We start from the raw sequence: 19,613 nt of genomic DNA on the forward strand, positions 1-19,613 counted from the left end.
AGCTATTAGCATGGATTTTATTGAAGGATTGCCCAAATCAGAAGTTTTTAGTGTTATTCTGGTGGTTGTGGATCGTTTTACTAAAGTGGGTCATTTTATTCCACTTAAACACCCATTTACAGCAACATCAGTGGCCAAGGCATTCCTCAATAATATTGTCAAACTACATGGACTGCCTCTTTCCATTGTGTCAGACCGAGACAAGATCTTTACTAGTGCATTTTGGAAGGAGTTGTTTAGAGTGTGGGGCACTGAACTGCAGATGAGTACTGCGTATCACTCCCAAACAGATGGCCAGACGGAGCATGTGAATCAGTGCCTTGAAATGTATTTACGATGTGCAGTACATGATTTTCCAGCTAAATGGGCTGCCTGGCTTCCTCAAGCAGAATTTTGGTATAATTCTTCGTATCACTCTTCCCTGGGCTGCACTCCTTACAAAGCCTTGTATGGACATGAGCCGAATGTGGGGCAACTGGCAGGACACCCCACCTCTCTAAATCCTGATGTGCAGACTTGGCTGTCATCTCATATTCAACATACAACAGCTTTGAAAGACCATCTGGCCAGAGCTCAGTGCAAGTATAAACATTTTGCTGACAAGAAACGATCTATCGTCAGTTTGCGGTGGGAGAGATGGTCTACTTGCGTTTGCAACCCTATGCTCAATCGTCAGTGGTAAATCGACCTTGTCCTAAATTAGCACTCAAGTATTTTGGGCCGTTCAAAGTGCTCGACAAGATTGGCTATGCAACATACCGTTTGGAGTACCACGGGGCAGTTTGATCCATCCAGTTTTTCATGTCTCTCAGCTCAAGGCTCACATTCCAGACCATACTCCAGTGTTCACAACTCTACATGTTCCCCTTGATTTGTCAGTGCCTCGAGTGATACCCGAAGAGATTCTGGATCGCCGGCTAGTTAAAAAAGGGAATGCCTCCCATCTACAAATTTTGGTGAAGTGGACTTCCATTCCTGCATCATCAGCGACTTGGGAGGACTACCAGGTGCTCAAGAATCGTTTTCCAGATGCACCAGCATGGTGGCGCGTTGGTTCTTCAAGGGGAGGTATTGTCAGTCCTCACGCATTGTCGATGGTAGCCTTGCCTCGAGGAAGACGCAAAGGGAGCAAATCGAAGGCGTAAAGAAGCCGTGGGAAGATTCAAAGGAAGCAATGGGCCGTAGGTGGCTATAGGGAAAGTATGTAGTGGGCCAATGGGCTGTGCATACGAGTCATGTAACCTGTAGTTTATAAGCAGGGTCCCAGAGAGGAAAACGCATGGAAAAGATTGTAGCGAATTCTGGCCGTTCATTCTGCTATCTTATCGTCTGCTCTCTTCTACCTCTGTCCCCTGCTCCTCTCCAATTTGAATCCCGCTCGATGTATCTACCTTAGCTCGTCGCCGGCGATACCCCACCAGCCTGGTGGTGACACGTTACAATCACTTATTCATCCGAGGAGGTAAAGCAGGCTCTATTTCAAATATTTTCGAGCAAAGGTCCATGTTCGACAAAAATATTCATAGAATTGTAAAATGTTCGTGTTTTTTCTAATCACTAATTCAAAAATCCTCATGACTTAAACCAATATCAATGAATTGTGAAATTAAAACAGAAAAAACAAAAAACACAGAAATAAAATATCAGTAAAAGACCTGAATAAAAATAAGAAAGAAAACAAAAAAAAGTGAGAACAAGAACAGAATCAATTAAAACAAACAGGAATTATTGGAGAAGGAAAAGAAGGAGAACCATTAGATGTCCGGCCCATTGTACCGCTGCCTTCTGTGGTTAAGCTACTATCCATGGAATCTCCTATCCTTCACTTGTGGTGAAAGAATAAAGAGGATTTTTTAGTAGAACATCACGCTTTATTTCAAACAATAATGTTTAATGTGAGAACCATAATAGAGTGCAAATGCTAGGTCTCACTTATTACCGGATACGGGACACAGTCCGCCTATAGTGTATTCCGTAGTGGGCTGGCTTAACAACGTTTCTCAACTGGCTTTGCGAACCTCCTCACTTTTGTGGAGGATATACACCGCTTCGTGTGAAAACACACTTGGTCTCGCAAATGCGCCCTCTTGTTGCTACTTGCTACTAATGGGCGGACATAAGCCACAGATTTGGTTTTCTCCTTTGTTTTTCCAATCGACCATTTCTGTTTTGTTCATATTCCTAATATTTTCCAAATATATAATTTTTGAACTTAAATTTACGTACTTTTTAAAACATTAAATTTGAAAAATGTTAAAAAACTAAAAAAACTGTTAGCATAATTTTAAAAATGTTGAAACATTCAAAAAATGTTTTTCGTATTCTAAACCTTTTCACGCGTTACAAGAAATGCACATGGCATTTAAAAATATCTATACGACATAAGAAATGTTTGTATAATTCGTAAAAATGCTTATCCCATTCAAAAAAATATATGTTACATTTTTTTACAAATCACATCCTTGAAAAATATGCTAGTGATATTCTAAAAAATTGTTTAGATCATATAAAAAATGTTTACATTGTTTTAGCAAATGTTTTGTATCACTCAAAAAAATGATTCACCATGTATGGGAAAAATCTTTAACACATATTCAAAAACACGTGTTTGAAAATGAACGTTAATCATGTATTTGAACAGTATTAAACATGCATAATTTTTTTTCATATGTATACAAAAAATGTAATATGTGTATGAAAGAAAGTTGACATCATACCATATATTTTTGTCAAAAAATTAATCATGTATTTAGAAAACATGTATAAAAAATGTTTCATATGTATACAAATACTGTACAATGTGTACTAAAAAACTAGACATCAAAAGATATGTTTAAAAAATGTGTATCATGTTTACAAAAAATTTAATGTGTATGACAAAATGTTTTATATATATACAAAAAATGTACAGTGTGTATGAACAAAAATGGATCAAAACATATTAAAAAAATTAATTACATATTTCAAATTCTTACATGTATAAAAATAAATGGTCCTGATGTATACAAGAATGTACGCTGAGTATGAGAGAAAGTTGACAAGTGTAGAAAAAATAGGAAAAAAAACCTGTAACCTGAAGCAAACTGGTAAAGAAACACAGAAAACCAAAGCCCACAAGAAAACCTCGAAAACCAATGCCGAAAACTAGAGTAAAATAAAAATAAATAACTGAGAACTCAAAAGAAACCACTGAAAAAAACACAAAGGAAAAGAAAAGCACAAAAACTGGAAAACCCAATTGAGAATAAAAACATGGCCTGGCAGCTTCCCAAAACCAGTGTGGGAGCTCCCAGGAACCTTTCGAAAATCGCCCGTTTGTGAGATTGTTGTAGGAGTGATAGAACCCTGGCGACCGCTTTGAGTCGGCTCGGGAACCTTCGATGAGTGGTTTTAGTAACTTTGTGTCCTGTGTTAAGAAGGTTCTGTATAATTTGTTTCTATCGGTAGTCTTCTTGGATTTTGTATGTTAGTTTTCTTTTCATTTTTCAAATATGTGTCAATGTTTTCCAAATATGCGCTGAACAATTTACGCTTATAGGTTTAACATTTTTCTGATACACGTTGAACATATTCTAAGGGATTTCTATTTTCATGCCCCTCATTGCTTAGTCCTCCTCAGTTTTAACCATGCTCATTTGCAGTCCACACTTCCCCCTCTACCGCGTGGCCCACCCTTACAAAAGCCCAAACGGAGATTTGTCGTCAGGTCAAAGTCTTCGACTGTTATCTGACGCGGTTTACTAGCGCGTGGGACACCCCTTGTCTGTGGCAGCACGGGCGTAGGTGGGCTTAGTTACTAACGTGTAGGACACCCCTTATGGGCCCATCTGTCAGTGGCAGCATGGTCGTACGTGGACCAAGTTGCTGACGCATTGGATGCCCCCTGCGGGTCCATCTATCAGACACAACGGTTGTACGTGGGCTAAGTTGCTCACGCGTTGGACACCCCCTGCGGGTCCATCTGTCAGCGGCAGCGCGGTTGTACGTGGGCTAAGTTGTTGATGCGTGGGACACCCCCTGCGGGTCCATCTGCCAGCGGCAGCGCGGTTGTACATGGGCTAGTTTATTGACGGGTGGGACACCCCCTGCAGGCCCATATGTCAGCAACATTGCAGTTGTGGGTGGTCCCAGAGCAGAACCAACGATAAAAAAAGGTGGCTTATTTGTAAGCTAGGAAGGGAACTCGAACTCAAGACCACCCACTTATAGAGTAGCGCAAGCGCCAATTGTATGTTAGTTTTCTTTTCATTTTTCAAATATGTGTCAATGTTTTCCAAATATGCGCTGAACAATTTACGCTTATAGGTTTAACATTTTTCTGATACACGTTGAACATATTCTAAGGGATTTCTATTTTCATGCCCCTCATTGCTTAGTCCTCCTCAGTTTTAACCATGCTCATTTGCAGTCCTCACTTCCCCCTCTACCGCGTGGCCCACCCTTACAAAAGCCCAAACGGGGATTTGTCGTCAGGTCAAAGTCTTCGACTGTTATCTGACGCGGTTTACTAGCGCGTGGGACACCCCTTGTCTGTGGCAGCACGGGTGTAGGTGGGCTTAGTTACTAACGTGTAGGACACCCCTTATGGGCCCATCTGTCAGTGGCAGCATGGTCGTACGTGGACCAAGTTGCTGACGCATTGGATGCCCCCTACGGGTCCATCTATCAGACACAACGGTTGTACGTGGGCTAAGTTGCTCACGCGTTGGACACCCCCTGCGGGTCCATCTGTCAGCGGCAGCGCGGTTGTACGTGGGCTAAGTTGTTGATGCGTGGGACACCCCCTGCGGGTCCATCTGCCAGCGGCAGCGCGGTTGTACATGGGCTAGTTTATTGACGGGTGGGACACCCCCTGCAGGCCTATATGTCAGCAACATCGCAGTTGTGGGTGGTCCCATTTGTAAGCTAGGAAGGGAACTCGAACTCAAGACCACCCACTTATAGAGTAGCGCAAGCGCCAATTGACCTAGTGTGTACATGTGTTCTGCAACTGTCGATTGAGTATATGTAGTAGGATATAGCTCGAGGGCCTGAATGCTTTTTTCCCTAGTATTTGAAATTGCTAGTTTATCATTTTTCACCTGGAACTAATTCATAAAAAGGTGGGTACATGCAAAAGGATTTCCATGTCTGAGACTCTGGTAATTTAAAATAATTTTTCATTTTTCAAATCCCAGAAATGACTTTTTTGTGTAGGAAATGCCTCAAATAATTTTGAAAATTAGGCCCTTTTATTTTTCATAAAAAATAGGTCGCATTGGATGCCCTCCATCGAACTTTAATTTCAAAGTATTAGTGCCATATTCCATCCATTTAGTTGGTTTTTAGTGAATTATCATAAGTTGTCCAAATTTGAACTACAAGTGTGATGTAGTTTAATCTTGAAAATTGAAAAAAATAATTTTATGCTCTAATGTTGGTGGTGGATGAACTTGGTACAACCAAAGTTGAGTTTCCAAATCATTTGGTATGAATGGCCCACATTGCAAGTTTGCCCCCATGTTGGAAAAAATCAAAGAAAATGAAAAAAAGCCTCAAAAATTGAAATGCCTTTGCATTCAGCTATTAGTTCAAGGCATATGCAAATGGAAAATGGCCACATACTTGGCATAGTCCATGATAACATTCCCAAATCTGATGCAGCTATGGGTATTACCATTGTGAACAATGTTGCCTAGGGGTGGGTGTTCAGTATAAACCAAAATTTTGGTTTCTAGCAATCGGTTTATGTTGCAATTCAATTAGCAAAACTAAAAACCGAAATTGATAACTCAAAAAAGCTGACCAAAAAATCTGTTAACAGATTAATTCAGTGCGGTTTCGGTTTATACCGAATGGCCCGTGCATTTACCAATTGCTCAAAATGTAGCAACTGCATCTTCTTATATAGCCAAAAAAATGTTGCCTTCTTTCATTAGCCAAGTGATGTGGGACTAAAATTCTACCGGTCGGCTACTCGCACGCTCACACACGAGAGCTAACGTCCATGCACAAAGGCCCAATGTCCATCGAAGTGATATCTTGTACATGGGCTAGTGGGCTGTCAGCCTTGGCGCGGGCGAGCTCCACCTAGAGCGCGGAGATTGTCTCAAAAAAAAACCTAGAGCACGGAGAAAACTGGAGACAGCCGTTCGTTTAACTAGGAAACATGCCCATGCGTTGCACCGGAAGAAAAAACACTTCACATGCATCTAATTCAATATTTATGGCTCAAGAACCTCTTCACACCAGCCCACGTTCTTTATGTCTACGTGGCAATCCACTCATGCCGCCGCATATTCTCCTTCTCCCCATCCCTGATTGTGGCCGTGTTGTGAATGTCCATGCTTTGCTAAGAGGAAACTCCAGTTGCCTATATATATTGTGTACATCGACAAAGTACTACCTCCCTCTGATTTATTGGTCCCCTTTGTATTTCGTGCCCCACTTTGACTATAGATTTGACTAACAAAATATAAATAATAGGTCATAAAATTTATATTGTTGGATTCATATTTAAAAGATTTCAATGATACTATTTTTGTGGTATGTAACTTATTTTTTGTAATTAAATCAAAGGTCAAACTTTGCACAAAATACAAGCGTGACTAATAAGTTCAGACGGAGGTAGTAGTATTGAATTCCAAAACAAAACAAAAATAAATTTATGTGGAAAAGGAATATAGGCAACTCACTGAAGGATACAAAGCGAACCACACGCATGTACGCGCCAAAACACAAGAACAAACCACAGCTAGAAACCTGCAGAAAGGACCTTCAAAGAAACAAAATAATCACACCCTCATGCATACATATAAACCAGTATGGACGTTCCTGTGTTGATATTGTAGGACTAAAATTCATATTGTACATTAGATTGTGCACAACAGATTACATACCTCAATTATATGTGTATAAATATCCTGATTTGCTGGCCTATTGAACTGGACGGAGGCACCTGGTCGTGGCGAGGCTCTGCCAAAGCTAGCAGTAGCAGGACTCGTCTACCGAGTACATCGCTGAAGGTTGGGCGCACGTACTAATCGAGCCTCGCACTACAATCCATCATGTAGTGTTGACCAATAGCAAGCAAATGTGCAAGAGTCTAGCGTCAACGCTAGGGAGAGGAGGCTTCTCCGTCTTGTTTATAATATCAAACCATGTGTATCACGAATTAATTAGGGTAGGATCCAGGAGGCTTGATTTGCAGAGAATGAACTCACGGCCAGTTAGATCGACGTAAAGGCAGCGATTGCAATTTGGAGAAAAAAGTGTATGTAGCTGAGAGGAGGAAGGCGAGTCACGTGAGATGAACACAGAATCAGACTGCTACTGTTAATTGTACTTGTACAATCCAAAATCCACCGCCGATGAAGCCATCGGTGAGCAGTATAAGCAGCTTGTAGGGATTGCCTTGTGAGGGTCATGCTTGTATGGGCTGACAGCTATAGGGCTATGCCCCACACTCCTCTCGCTGAGGGTCTCCTCCGCCATATCACCAAGCGGACCGCCGCCTCGGGGGCCTGGAGCAGCTTGTAGAATAGGACTGCGCTGTCCGCGGCTTGAAACTCCCTTGCACGCCGTCATAGTCCGTGCACCACAGCACTGCCCCTACGTGGTCTCGTCAACTGAGGCCTTCCGAGCGCCACCACCTAAGGACCCGACGCCAAGCTACGTGGCGCGATGACGCCTCGTCGACCAGCCGAGCTGCTCCGTGTTGTCCGCACATTCAAACGCGACGACAACTGCTGCATCTCCATCATCGAGGTCGTGCATTCCATGCATTACGACCTTAACCATAATGACAACGACTACATCGTCTCTGCTAGGACGGTCTGGCGAAGGAAGACGGAGGTGAGGAGGAGTCGGTTCGTGTTCATGGCGGCGGCGGCGTATATGCATCCATCGTCTCTGCTAGGATGGCCTAGCGAAGGAAGACGGAGGTGAGGAGTCAGTTCGTGTTCATGGCGGCCACGGCGTATATGCATCCATCGTCTCTGCTAGGACGGCCTGGAGAAGGAAGACGGAGGTGAGGAGTCGGTTCGTGTTCATGGCGGCGTCCGTGTATACACATCCAGAAAAACATGATCGTACTCGTATTTTTTTTACCATACTCGTGTTCTTTTAATATTAATATAAGGTCAGCCCAGCGGGTGCTGTAAGCGTCGAGACTCATGTATTTCCTTTTTATATAAGGTCACAACCCAGCCCGTGCGTTTGTCCTGCAGGCCGAGGCCCAAATAACGTCGCAGCGAGTCGATTAAAAAACAGACTGCAGATTAATACCACCTCGCATATCTCCTCTTACAAATTGTAAAAGCATATTATATGAAAAGAAAGCGTATTGTAACGGTAAATCCACGAAGTCAATTCATGCTTTATTATTATTAGGGATTAGGGATTAGGGATAGACATGGGCGCGAGTTCACGTCGTTCTGCTATGTACAATTCACTTGTATTTATTTTTTGGAAAAACCCCATATATTAATTAGAAATAACAAAATTCTTACAATCATTCATTCCAAAGATAGCCACGCAGGATGGAACACTATTACATAAAACACCATCTGACCTACTATCAAAACAAAATTTAACAATCTCATGCACTATCCTATTTGCCTGCCTATCAATCTTCACTATCTTGAAATCCTTAATGAAATTTGAGACACTCATCGCCTCCTTTTTCAGGTCCACAAAAGGAGACCTGTCAAAAGAATCTTTTGCCAGAGAAAAAGCAATAGTCGCGCTGTCAGTCTTCAAAATAACAGGACTTTGGAATGCAATACCAATATATAACCCAGCAAGCGCCGCACGAAATTCTGCTTCATCCACACAAGTGCACGACCCGATAAAATCCCATGAGGAAACCAGGACTTCGCCTATGTGATTCCTGGCAATTATCCCAATGCTGGCAAATCTCATGCTCTCCACAAACCTAGTATCAACGTTTATCTTAATATACCATTGGTCCGGTGGCTCCCAATTACGATGAGCCTTCGCGATTGGTGTGATGTACCCCCCCCCCCCATTATCAATCACCCCCTTATCTTTGATGCTTAAGTCAACTTGCGCACTGTTTTTGACATTTGTGAAGGATTTTCAGTAATTTCCCACAAAAGTGATAGAAGCACGTAAGGATTCTTTCCCCTTCCCGAAGATCATATCATTTCTGAGAGGCCAAGCTCTCCAAAGCATGAATAAAACTTGATCATGTTTTGGCGACCCTAATTGATCAAGCAGAATAAGCACCCAGTCCGGCCCCGTAAATCTGAAAAGCTCCTCGGCAGGAATAATCCATTCTTCTCTCATAGCGAAACGGAACACACACACCTTTGGACAAGACACAAGGGCATGGAAAGTACTTTCATCCTCCATCCCGCATATAATACACATACCTGACACCGTTTGGTGATGAATAACTCTGTTTACCTGGGTGGCCAAACTGTTAGACGCAGCTCACCAGGCAAAAATTCTTATTTTTTGCGGGACCTTGGCTTTCCAAATAACATCCCACACACTTCTTTTCTTGTCAGGAGCATAACTAGACAATCCTGTCACACGCTTGCCATCCTGAAGGTTTAAAGCCAGTCTATACGCACTTTTAACCGAGAACATGCCATTTTTCTCATAGTACCAAGCAATAAGATCTCCCTCACCTATAGTTTGAATATGTAACCTCTCCTCAGCATCATGGTTATAGAACAGGTGCCTAATTAAATTTTCATCCCATCTTCTTGTTCCGTTTATGAATAATTCAGAGACCCATTTCAGTCTAGTGCGGTTCTTTTTGACTAAAACTCTGAGGCCAGAATTTCTAGGTAGCCAATTATCTCTCCAAATATTAATATTTTTTCCATCGACCACTCTCCATATGACCCCCTTTTTTAGCAGATCCAATCCACAATGCCTTGCCAATTCATGGAGGTAGCCTGCGGGAAAGCAGTATCCAATATGTGACCATTAGGATAATATTTCGCCTTCAAAACCTTAGCACATAAAGAATCTGGATTCACTAGCAACCTCCAAGCCTGTTTAGCCAAGAGAGCTTGATTAAACAATCTAAGATCTCGGAAACCCATGCCTCCCTCTCTTTTAGGTTTTGTGAGTTTATCCCAAGCTAGCCAATGAGTTTTCCTTCTGTCATCTTCGTCCCCCCACCAGAAGTTTCTTATAATCTGAGATAACTCATCACATAATGAAGCTGTAAATTTAAAAAAACCCATGGCGTACACTGGGAGCGCTTGCAAAACTGCTTTTATTTGATTTTCTTTTATATCACTGGAGACTTATTTTTCAATCCAGTCTGAAGCTCTTTTTAATGCCTTGTCTTTTGTTGATTGGAACTTACCAACCTTCATTCTACCCTCAGGTACCGGTAAGTCAAGGTACTTATCTTCAAACCCTTCTACAATGATATTAAGAATAACCATAGTGGCCACCCGATCCTCCATACTACATTTTTTGCCGAACTTGATCGGACACTTATCGGGGCTCAAAATCTGACCAGTTCCCACCTCATAACCCGACCGAATATTTTTAATGACCAAGGCTTGATCTATGGACCCCTTCAAAAATAGAAGACTATCATCCGCAAATAATAGATGAGAAATACCTGGCGCATGTCTGTTCAAGTGGAAATCCTTTTAGAACACCTTTGTCACATGCATCCTTTAATAACAAAGATAGGGCCTCAGCCACAAACAAGAACAAGTACAGCGATAATGGATCCCCTTGCCTGAGCCCACAAGAAGGATAAAAACGTTCCAAACATTGACCATTAAACCGGACCAAAAATTTCACTGAAGTAACACATGTCATGATCCAGTTAATCCAAGTTGGCGCAAAACCAAAAGCCCCTAGCATACTCTTTAAAAAATGCCAATCTACGCGATCATACACTTTTGCCAGGTCCAACTTATAAGCACAGAACTCTCCACGCTGATCTTTTAAAGTACTCAACGAATGGATACATTCGAAAGCAATAAGTGTGTTATCTGAAATTAACCTTCCGGGGATAAAGGCACTTTGAGTGGGAGAGATCATACCATCCAGAATAGGTCTCAGTCTATTCACTAGGCACTTCGAAATAATTTTATAAATGACATTGCACAGGCTGATCGGTCTGAATTCCTTGATGGACTGAGGATTTTTCACTTTGGGAATAATAACAATGGTAGTATCATTTACACGTTCGGGCATAATTCCTGATATAAAGAATTGCTGAATCGCCTTAACAATGTCCTGCTTAATTAAATCCTAATTCCCCTGAAAGAATCTTGCAGGAAAACCATCCGGACCTGGCGCTTTTAGTGGACCTATCTGAAAAAGGGCATCACTAATCTCTTCCTCAGAGAACGGTTTACACAATTCCTCATTCATATCATCATTGGCGAGGGGTTTCACGGGAACGTATCTGGTGCACCCATACTTGTGATGCTACCGGTGCACCGGATGCCGTACAACATTTTAAAAAATCTGAAAAAATTCTAGCACATTGACACAGCATCAATGTATGTCGTCACAAAATTTTGTAACAAAATTTAAAATATTTTTTAAGATACAAAAACGTCAAAATTGATATGAGTGTGATAATGGGCCAAATCTAAAGCCCAACTTATGTTATGTACTATTCATTGTTGAATTTGCCGTTTTTGTTTTAGGAGTTGTGTTCTAAATTTTGACTTGAAATTTTGTGCAATCTACATTAGTATTGCGTCAATGTGCTACATTTTTTTCCAGAAATTTTCAATCATTTAAAATATGCAACTTAAGTTTGGTGCACTGGTAGCACCACAAACACCGGTGCACCAGATATTCTCCCGGGGTTTCACCAAGGGAATAATACGAGGGGGATCAACATTAGTATCACAAGAATAAAGATGCTGAAAGAAGGAATTTGTAATACCAATGATTTCATCCACATTCTCAGTAATAGACCCATCACTACTTTTAATAGCGGAAATATTATTTTTCTTCGCCCTCCAAGAAGCCTTTCTCTGAAAGAACTTCGTGTTACGGTCCCCCAAAATCATTTTCTCAATGCAAGACCTTTCGTTCCACATGACTTCTTCCTTTAATAGAAGTTCGTCCATCTCCAGGAGAATTTTCCTTCTCTCCATCACGACTGCCCTATCACTTCTTTTAAACAGAAGATTTAATCTTTTCCGAGCAGCCTCCATCTTTTTTGGGAGATAACCAATATGCGCCTGACTCCAAGAGTGCAGGTCTTTCATTAATTTATTGAGAATAGTCGCCACATCCTTTAAACCCCTAACTTGCTAATTATTGCTCCAAAACGCCCTAACCTATTCATCCAAAGCCATACTTTCCCTCTCCCAAAAAGCTTCATGTCTCAAATGCTTGTTAATAACGACATTAGGCCGACTACCCATCAACTGAATAAACAAAGGATAATGGTCTAACCTGGAGGAAATAACATGTTGGACCTTGCACTTGTATTTCGGCTAACGAACTGACCGAACTTAGTTATGTTATTAGAAGTAAAAACCGAGATTATTTCTATCAGTGACAAAAACCAAAATTCATTTTTTCAGTTTCGACTTCGGTTCTGTGCTCGGTTCGTCGGTTTTTATGCCCACCCCTAATGTTGTCATGTGAATTGTGATTTTTTTTTCTAATAAGGAAGTAATCTTCCATTTTTCAAATCTCAGAAAATGGCATTTTTGTGATGGAAGTGCCTCAAATATTTTTGAAAATTGTGTCATATCATTTTTCATCAAAAGTAGGCCAATTGGATGCCCATTTCCCAAGTTTCAACAATTTTAGAGTATTATTGCTATATTCCATCCATTTAGTTGACTTTTAGTGAATTATCAGAACTTGCCCAAATTTGAACTACAAATGTGATGTAGTTTAGTCTTGATTTTTTTAAAAAAATCATTTTACACTCTAATGTCGGTGGTGCATGAATTTGGACAACCAAAATTGAAATTCCAAACCATTTGGTATGAATGACCCACATTGCAAGTTTCCCCCCATTTTGAAAAAAATCAAAGAAAATGAAAAAAGCCTCAAAAATTGAAATGCCATTGCATTGAGCCATCTTATGTGCACTAGTTTGTGGGAAAAATTATAAAGGCACTTTTGAATTGTTTGTGTGAAAATTTGGCACTGTTTGATCGAAAACACCCAATTATTTTAACAAAATTACAGAAATTGGACATTCAAACAGGCAAACAAGGCAAAAATCGGACATTCAAACAACACAAATTTCATTTAAAGTTTATAATTTTTACAGGCATAAGCCCTAAACATAGCTACTAACAAAAATAACGCTAGAACAAAACCTAATCTACGGATCATCGTCGGCAACGTCAGAGCCGCCGCTACCACCGAAGGAGCCGTCCTCGTCGCCCTCCTCGTGTTTGCCATCGTCGTCGTCCTTGCTCACAAGGTCAATGATGACATCGGCCACCGAGGCGACGGCCGCTTGTTGCAACCCCAGTGTGTCAATCGGGTCATCGAGGTGGCGCTGCGGCCCATTCGTCGATTCACGCAACACCAGGAGGAGCCCCTGCAGGTCTGCAGGGTCACCGGGATTGCTCACCACCGCCCTTGTACTCCGCTAGTAGCGGCGACTTCGACTTCGACAGAAGCAGGGGGCGCCAGAGCTACTCCCAGGCTCGGGCTTGGGCACGAGCAGGGGGCCGCGGCGGACGTGGATTGAGGCGTGGACCACGGCGGTGAAACCTGGTCATCCTCGTCCAGGCCGAGCTGCACGCGGCATGCGGCCATGACATTGGTGAAGGTACACCCTTCCCGGAAGGCGTACCTCTGTTGTTGTGCGACGCCGGGTAGCGGCCGACGTATTCCTAGATGCGGCCAGCGTCGGCCACCGCTAGCTGCTAGGCATGTACTCCCTTCATTTTTATATACAAGGCCACGAACTCAGATTACAGGTACCAAGGTAAAACTTAATGCAAGCTTGCTTTTCTTTTCGTTTACTGGGATAATTAATACGCAACACGCATGCAAGGAAACTGAGTGGAGGAAGCAGCTAGTGTCATTATAACAGCAAGCATGCAAGTACTAAATAGGTTGCAAGTACAAGGAAATATCATTAATTCTTTTCTCGATTACTATTGGTGGCCTTGTATAGATACAGAACGTATATTTCATAGTGGCCTTGTATAAGTAAATGGAGGGAGTACAACGATTTGAACCGCTCCTCTAGCGGCGGGCTCTGCCGAAACACGTATATTGCATGCGACATGGCTGTTGTGTTGATGATGTGGACATGCTCTACCGCGAGCCCCCTACCCCCCCCCCCCCCCCCCCCCCCGGCGACGGTCATGTGCCATCTGGTCGGCAACCGTGTGTCCGGCGGCACCAAGACGCCGCAGCGGGCAAGGAGCCAGGCTTCCTCTACCTGGAGGGTGTGCAACATGCCGGGAATGCACAGCTCGCAGCGTCATCCCCGGTTGCTGCTTCCCGCTCCACCATCATAGCTAGCCATGGGCTGCGCTTGCGGAAGGGGAGGCGACTAGAGTTTTGGTGGAGGCGCACAAGGAAGACGGCTGTGGGTTGGTGAGGGGAAGGTATGTAATTGGATTGGACAGGAGTGGGTGTACGCCGGTGCGCAACGCGTGGCTATAAAAATACATTAATAGGCGTCTGACAGGCGGCATGCCGGCGACGTGACTCTCCGTATGGGAAACCGCATCATGCGTATTCCCTGCGTGTGAAGGTGCTAACGTGACCACGATGCGACTACTCATGCATGCGGGCACGCACACGACCGATTGTAAGAGCGTCATGTGGCACAGTGTGTCCAACACGTCAGTAACAGCCATGTTGGCTTGGGCAAAAATGGGCACAACTAAGCAACGAGGGGACACATAAATAGAAAACTCTTATCCTAATACATGCTGAATATTTGCAAAATGCACATTGAACAATTTTTTATTGCACAATGAATATTCTTAAGCAATTTTCTTTAAAAAAAACTGTCATGAACATTTTTTTAAAACATGCAAAGATTTTTTATGTGTTACAACAGTTTTTTTGGCATGGACATTTTTTATAAGTTATGAACATTTATCTAAATTTGCATGATCAAAATTTTAGATTTAATGCAATTATTGCTAAAATTTCATGAAACTTACTTTTAAGCGTGCAGACATTTTTTAAAAGTCATGAACAACATTTTTAATGGTATCAGCATTATCTACAAATTACGCGAACATGATTTTACATTTTCATGAACATTTAAAAAAAATCATGAATATATGTTTTAAGCATCTGAACCTTTTCAACTGACATAAGTATTTTTTGAAATAATATGACAGATTTTAAAATTTAGGCAAACAATGTTTTACATTTCATGAACATTTTTTAATGCTCGGCGGACATTGTTAAAAATTGATTTAAATAATTTTTGAAACACATATTTTTAGAATATATTCAAAAAAAATCCATGTACTGAGGAGAAAGGGTTCTTAGGGGATATAATTTTCTTTAATAAAATGGACAAAATAGGAAAACAAAAAATAGCATAGAATGTAACTTTTTTTAACACAGTACAGACGCAGACGCTCATAGATACGCACATACACTCACCCTATCATTGAAAGGCCTGAAATAAATTCAGAAAAATGCGAACACCACTGTCAAGCTTAGGACTTGTACTTTGGTAAACGGAGGATACCACTGTCCTCCTAATCATCCAACCACATGTTATTTCGTACTTAGCATGTAACTATGTGGTGTGGGCAACCGAATTCCTATTTAGCGGGCGCACACCCCACCTCCCGCGCTGGGTCGACCCATCTAGCTTTCTTTTCTGTTTTTCTTTAATTCACATAAAAAGCTTACCGATGTCTCCAGATGAGGACGACACCGCCCCGACTCTCGCGCCTCCTGTGCATGCCGGTTTCACCCTGTGGAGCAGGCATAGGCGCACTGCAACACCGCCATGGTGGAGGTGCAGCCTACGTCGGTGCCTTTGTCAGCGTTCCAACAGGCGCAGGAGGAACATCGGTACAACATGTTCCTCCTAGAGCAGCACTAGCTGGCGGAGGGTCAAATCTACGGCGAGCGTGTGAGCGAGGAGGGGTGGCGAACCCCAACTTCATCATGGAGCAGCGTGCCATATACAATCCCATCCGCGCTCAAGACGCCGCTCACCAGGAAGCGGCTGCCACCGAGGCGATCGCGGAGGAGAACAACGCTAGCTGCGCCTCCTAGGCGCTGCCGACGAATCATCAGGTGGCCCGGTAGGATGACAACAGTGCCGGCACCACCATTTCCATCATGGACCTCACGTCCACCGGTAACGGATAGGTCGCAGATTCCTCCAAGGATGAGTAGGCAACGGGAGGCGACAGAGCCTTGTGTCCCATGTGGACCGGTTCGTCTCCGGTGTTCTACTCTTTCTCGCCGGAGACCGCACCTTCACTTCATCGGTCTTATCGCCGGTGCTCAGAGACGGCGATGGAGGATGAAACGGGCTTGGACGCGCCATCGTAGGATAGCTTTAGGGTCGGGTCATTGTTTTTTGTTCTAAATGTTCGAAATGTAGTGAAAATCCGTCATGTTTGTATGAAATCCGTCATGTTTGTATGAAATTCGTCATGTTTATATGAAATTCGGTCATGTTTGCATGAATTTCATTCGATTTATAGAAAAAGAATTTTAAATGTATGCGGCTATGATTGAACGGCCGCCTTCCGCATCTGTGTCCACTAACTGGCCCCGTGTCCATGAACGGATATGGGAGGAAATTTGCGGGACGCCATCGGAGATGCCATTATCCAGTTGTCGAACAGTAATACGTAGAAGTATAGAATCCTCTTCGTGGTGGAACTAATTTCGAATTTACTTTGATCTGCCAAAGCTGGTATATCTATATCAAGGTAAACTTGCAATCCAAACTAGATCATTTAGATAAAAGTAAGCCCGGCCGGACGAGTAGATCATTTCATTGCCCTCGTCCGGCCCTGCATCGATCGATCGGGCTAGCCGTCGCTGTACTCAAGCTTGCAATGCAACCCTGGAGGGAATAAGATCATTACATGGTCCCTGCAAAAAATATGCTCTACTTCCCTTCTACTCTTCCCAAAAATTTAAAATTCCCTCCCTCCACTCTCAGCCTTTTAAATTCTCCATCCACGAAGCGCGCCATGCGCAAGCACACTGCATGCCTCTCCACTCTCAATCGACCATGGCCGAGCCCTTCGTGCACGCTGTCCTCTTCCTCCTGCTAGCCATCACTTCCCTTCCGATCTCCATGGCTTCGCTTCACAAGCTCCGTCTCTCAGCCTCCGAGGTTGCCGCGATCGAGGAGCGCGCGCCGCCTCCGCCGGACCAGCCCACCACCTTCTTCGAGGTGGACCGGCCGCACCGGCCACCGCCGGGAAGCTTCGGCCCATGCTCCACCGTGCTTCTCTCACACTCCTTCGCTTACACCTACACCAAGCCCCCGGTCACGGCCGCCTACTCCCCGCCGCCGTGCCTCGCCGCCGCGGGCGGACACGCCTCGCTGATTTCCCTTGCCGTTCTCGAGTGGCGAGCCGCCTGCCGGGGCGTCCAGTACGACCGCATCTTCGGAGTCTGGCTCGGCGGCGCCGAGCTCCTCCGCGGCTGCACGGCGGAGCCACGGAGAAACGGCATCGAGTGGTCCGTGTCCAAGGATGTCACCAAGTACACGTCCCTCCTCGCCGCCCGCAACCCCTCCACCATCTCCGTCTACCTCGGCAACGTCGTCGACGAGCAGTACACCGGCGTGTACCACGCCAACCTCACGCTCCACCTCTACTTCCGCCACCCGCCGCAGCCTCCGCACCCCGGGCTGGGCCCCGCCGACGTCATCGTCCCCGTCTCGCAGAGCCTCCCGCTGAACGACGGCCTGTGGTTCCAGATCCAGAACGGCGAGGACGTCGGGTCAGCGAGCCTTGCCGTGCCGACCAACGCCTACCGTGCCGTCCTCGAGGTGTACCTCTCGTACCACGCCCACGACGAGTTCTGGTACACCAACACGATCAACAGCCACGGCCCGTTCCGCGAGGTCACCGTCAGCATCGACGGCGATCTCGTCGGCGCCGTCTGGCCGTTCCCTGTCATCTACACCGGCGGCATTAACCCCCTCCTCTGGCGCCCGATCACGGGGATCGGCTCGTTCAGTCTCCCGTCCTACGATATCGAGATCACGCCGTTCTTGGAAAAATTGCTGGACGGCAAGGCGCACAAGTTCGACCTGTCAGTGACCAACGCCCAGGACTCGTGGCTCATCGACGCCAACCTCCACCTCTGGCTGGACCCCAGGGGAGCGCCGACGACGGCGGGCATCACCAGCTACGACGCGCCACCGCTGGACACCACCACGGCGTTCCGGCCCGACGGCCCCGGCACCGAGTTCTACTACACGACGGCGTTCCGGCGCATCTCTGCCACGGGGTGGGTGCAAACGCCGTCCTACGGCAAGATCACGGCGACGTGGACGCAGAGGCTCAGCTACGACAACACGAACGAGGTCCAGGACGACAGCCAGCAGGTGGTGAACCAGACGACCGAAGCGTACTCCGGCGTGCACGTCAGTGACCGCGGCGGCATCGCATACTCGCAAGTGGCGCAACAGAGCTTCCGGCTCGACGTGTTCGTGGGCGTGGTGAACGAGGAGTTCAACGGCTCGTACACGGTGGCGAGGGACGTCCGGCTGGGGTTCGCCGAGGAGAGGGTCGCCGCCGGCCGCGCGGGGTTCTGGTCTCGGTCGCTGAGCAACGCGCAGGAATGCGCGGTGGATGTGGACATGGACGACGAAGGGGACGTGGTCGGGGTGTCGTCGGGCACGAGGCAGATCTACAGGTACGAGGCGACCGACGGGTGCTACTCCCGGAACGTGACCAGCAGCGGTTATGGCATTGTCTCTGACCATTCCGACGAGGTTTGCGTGAAGGGGTCGTTTGTCTCCGGTGCCGGCGCCCTGGCATCGCCGGCTTTGGTGCGACGGACGAACTCGTGAGAAGCTGATCCATTGATCTGTTAGACTATCCTAGCGTGATAGTAAAACAATGGCAAATGTGATGCAGCCTACTTTATACGACCGCTAAACAAGTAACAATAATCAGAAAGAAAAACTTCAAAAGGACAAACAGAAAGAAGTTGGAACAATAATAAACGATTATAAATGAGATGCGTCATCATGATTTCACTCTCTGAGATTGGGACCAATGGAACAATGGTTGTACCCAATGGCATCCGTTGGGTTTGGGAGGGGTGGAGTCACACCATACCCTTATGTGTCTTCCTTAAACATACCCATCACTCATATTCATACCAGCATTTGGTATAGTTTTTTCATGTACCCGTAACCCAGCATCATAAATGGGTGCCCGCGGGTAAAAATGCACACAATTGCAAAGCATCAATTTGAGCAGCCCATAGCCATAAAAAACAACATATAATCATAATATGTAAACAACTAGACCATGATGGCGCGCGTTGCCGCGCCCGTCCATGTTTAATGACATGATCTAATTGTGTATGAATATGAATTCAATGAGATCAAATATGATTTGTACCATTATATAGGGATCAAACATGATTATTAAAAGAAGTTGCATGTGTTACATTTATTGTTGAAAATTGATGGAATTTATATTGCTTATTGTTCAATT

General features: G+C 44.7%; 1 protein-coding gene across 1 annotated transcript; it reads left to right on the forward strand.

Annotated features, from left to right (window-relative positions):
* The first annotated feature begins 17,131 nt into the window (after positions 1–17,131).
* Positions 17,132–19,127, forward strand: LOC125548141 (peptide-N4-(N-acetyl-beta-glucosaminyl)asparagine amidase A-like). The gene has a single exon (XM_048711818.1). The coding sequence runs from the start codon at positions 17,138–17,140 to the stop codon at positions 18,956–18,958; it is 1,821 nt and encodes a 606-aa protein (XP_048567775.1). The 5' UTR covers positions 17,132–17,137; the 3' UTR covers positions 18,959–19,127.
* The last annotated feature ends 486 nt before the right edge of the window (positions 19,128–19,613 follow it).

Source organism: Triticum urartu, chromosome 3 (assembly GCF_003073215.2).
Source record: "Triticum urartu cultivar G1812 chromosome 3, Tu2.1, whole genome shotgun sequence".
Taxonomy (NCBI): Eukaryota; Viridiplantae; Streptophyta; class Magnoliopsida; order Poales; family Poaceae; genus Triticum; species Triticum urartu.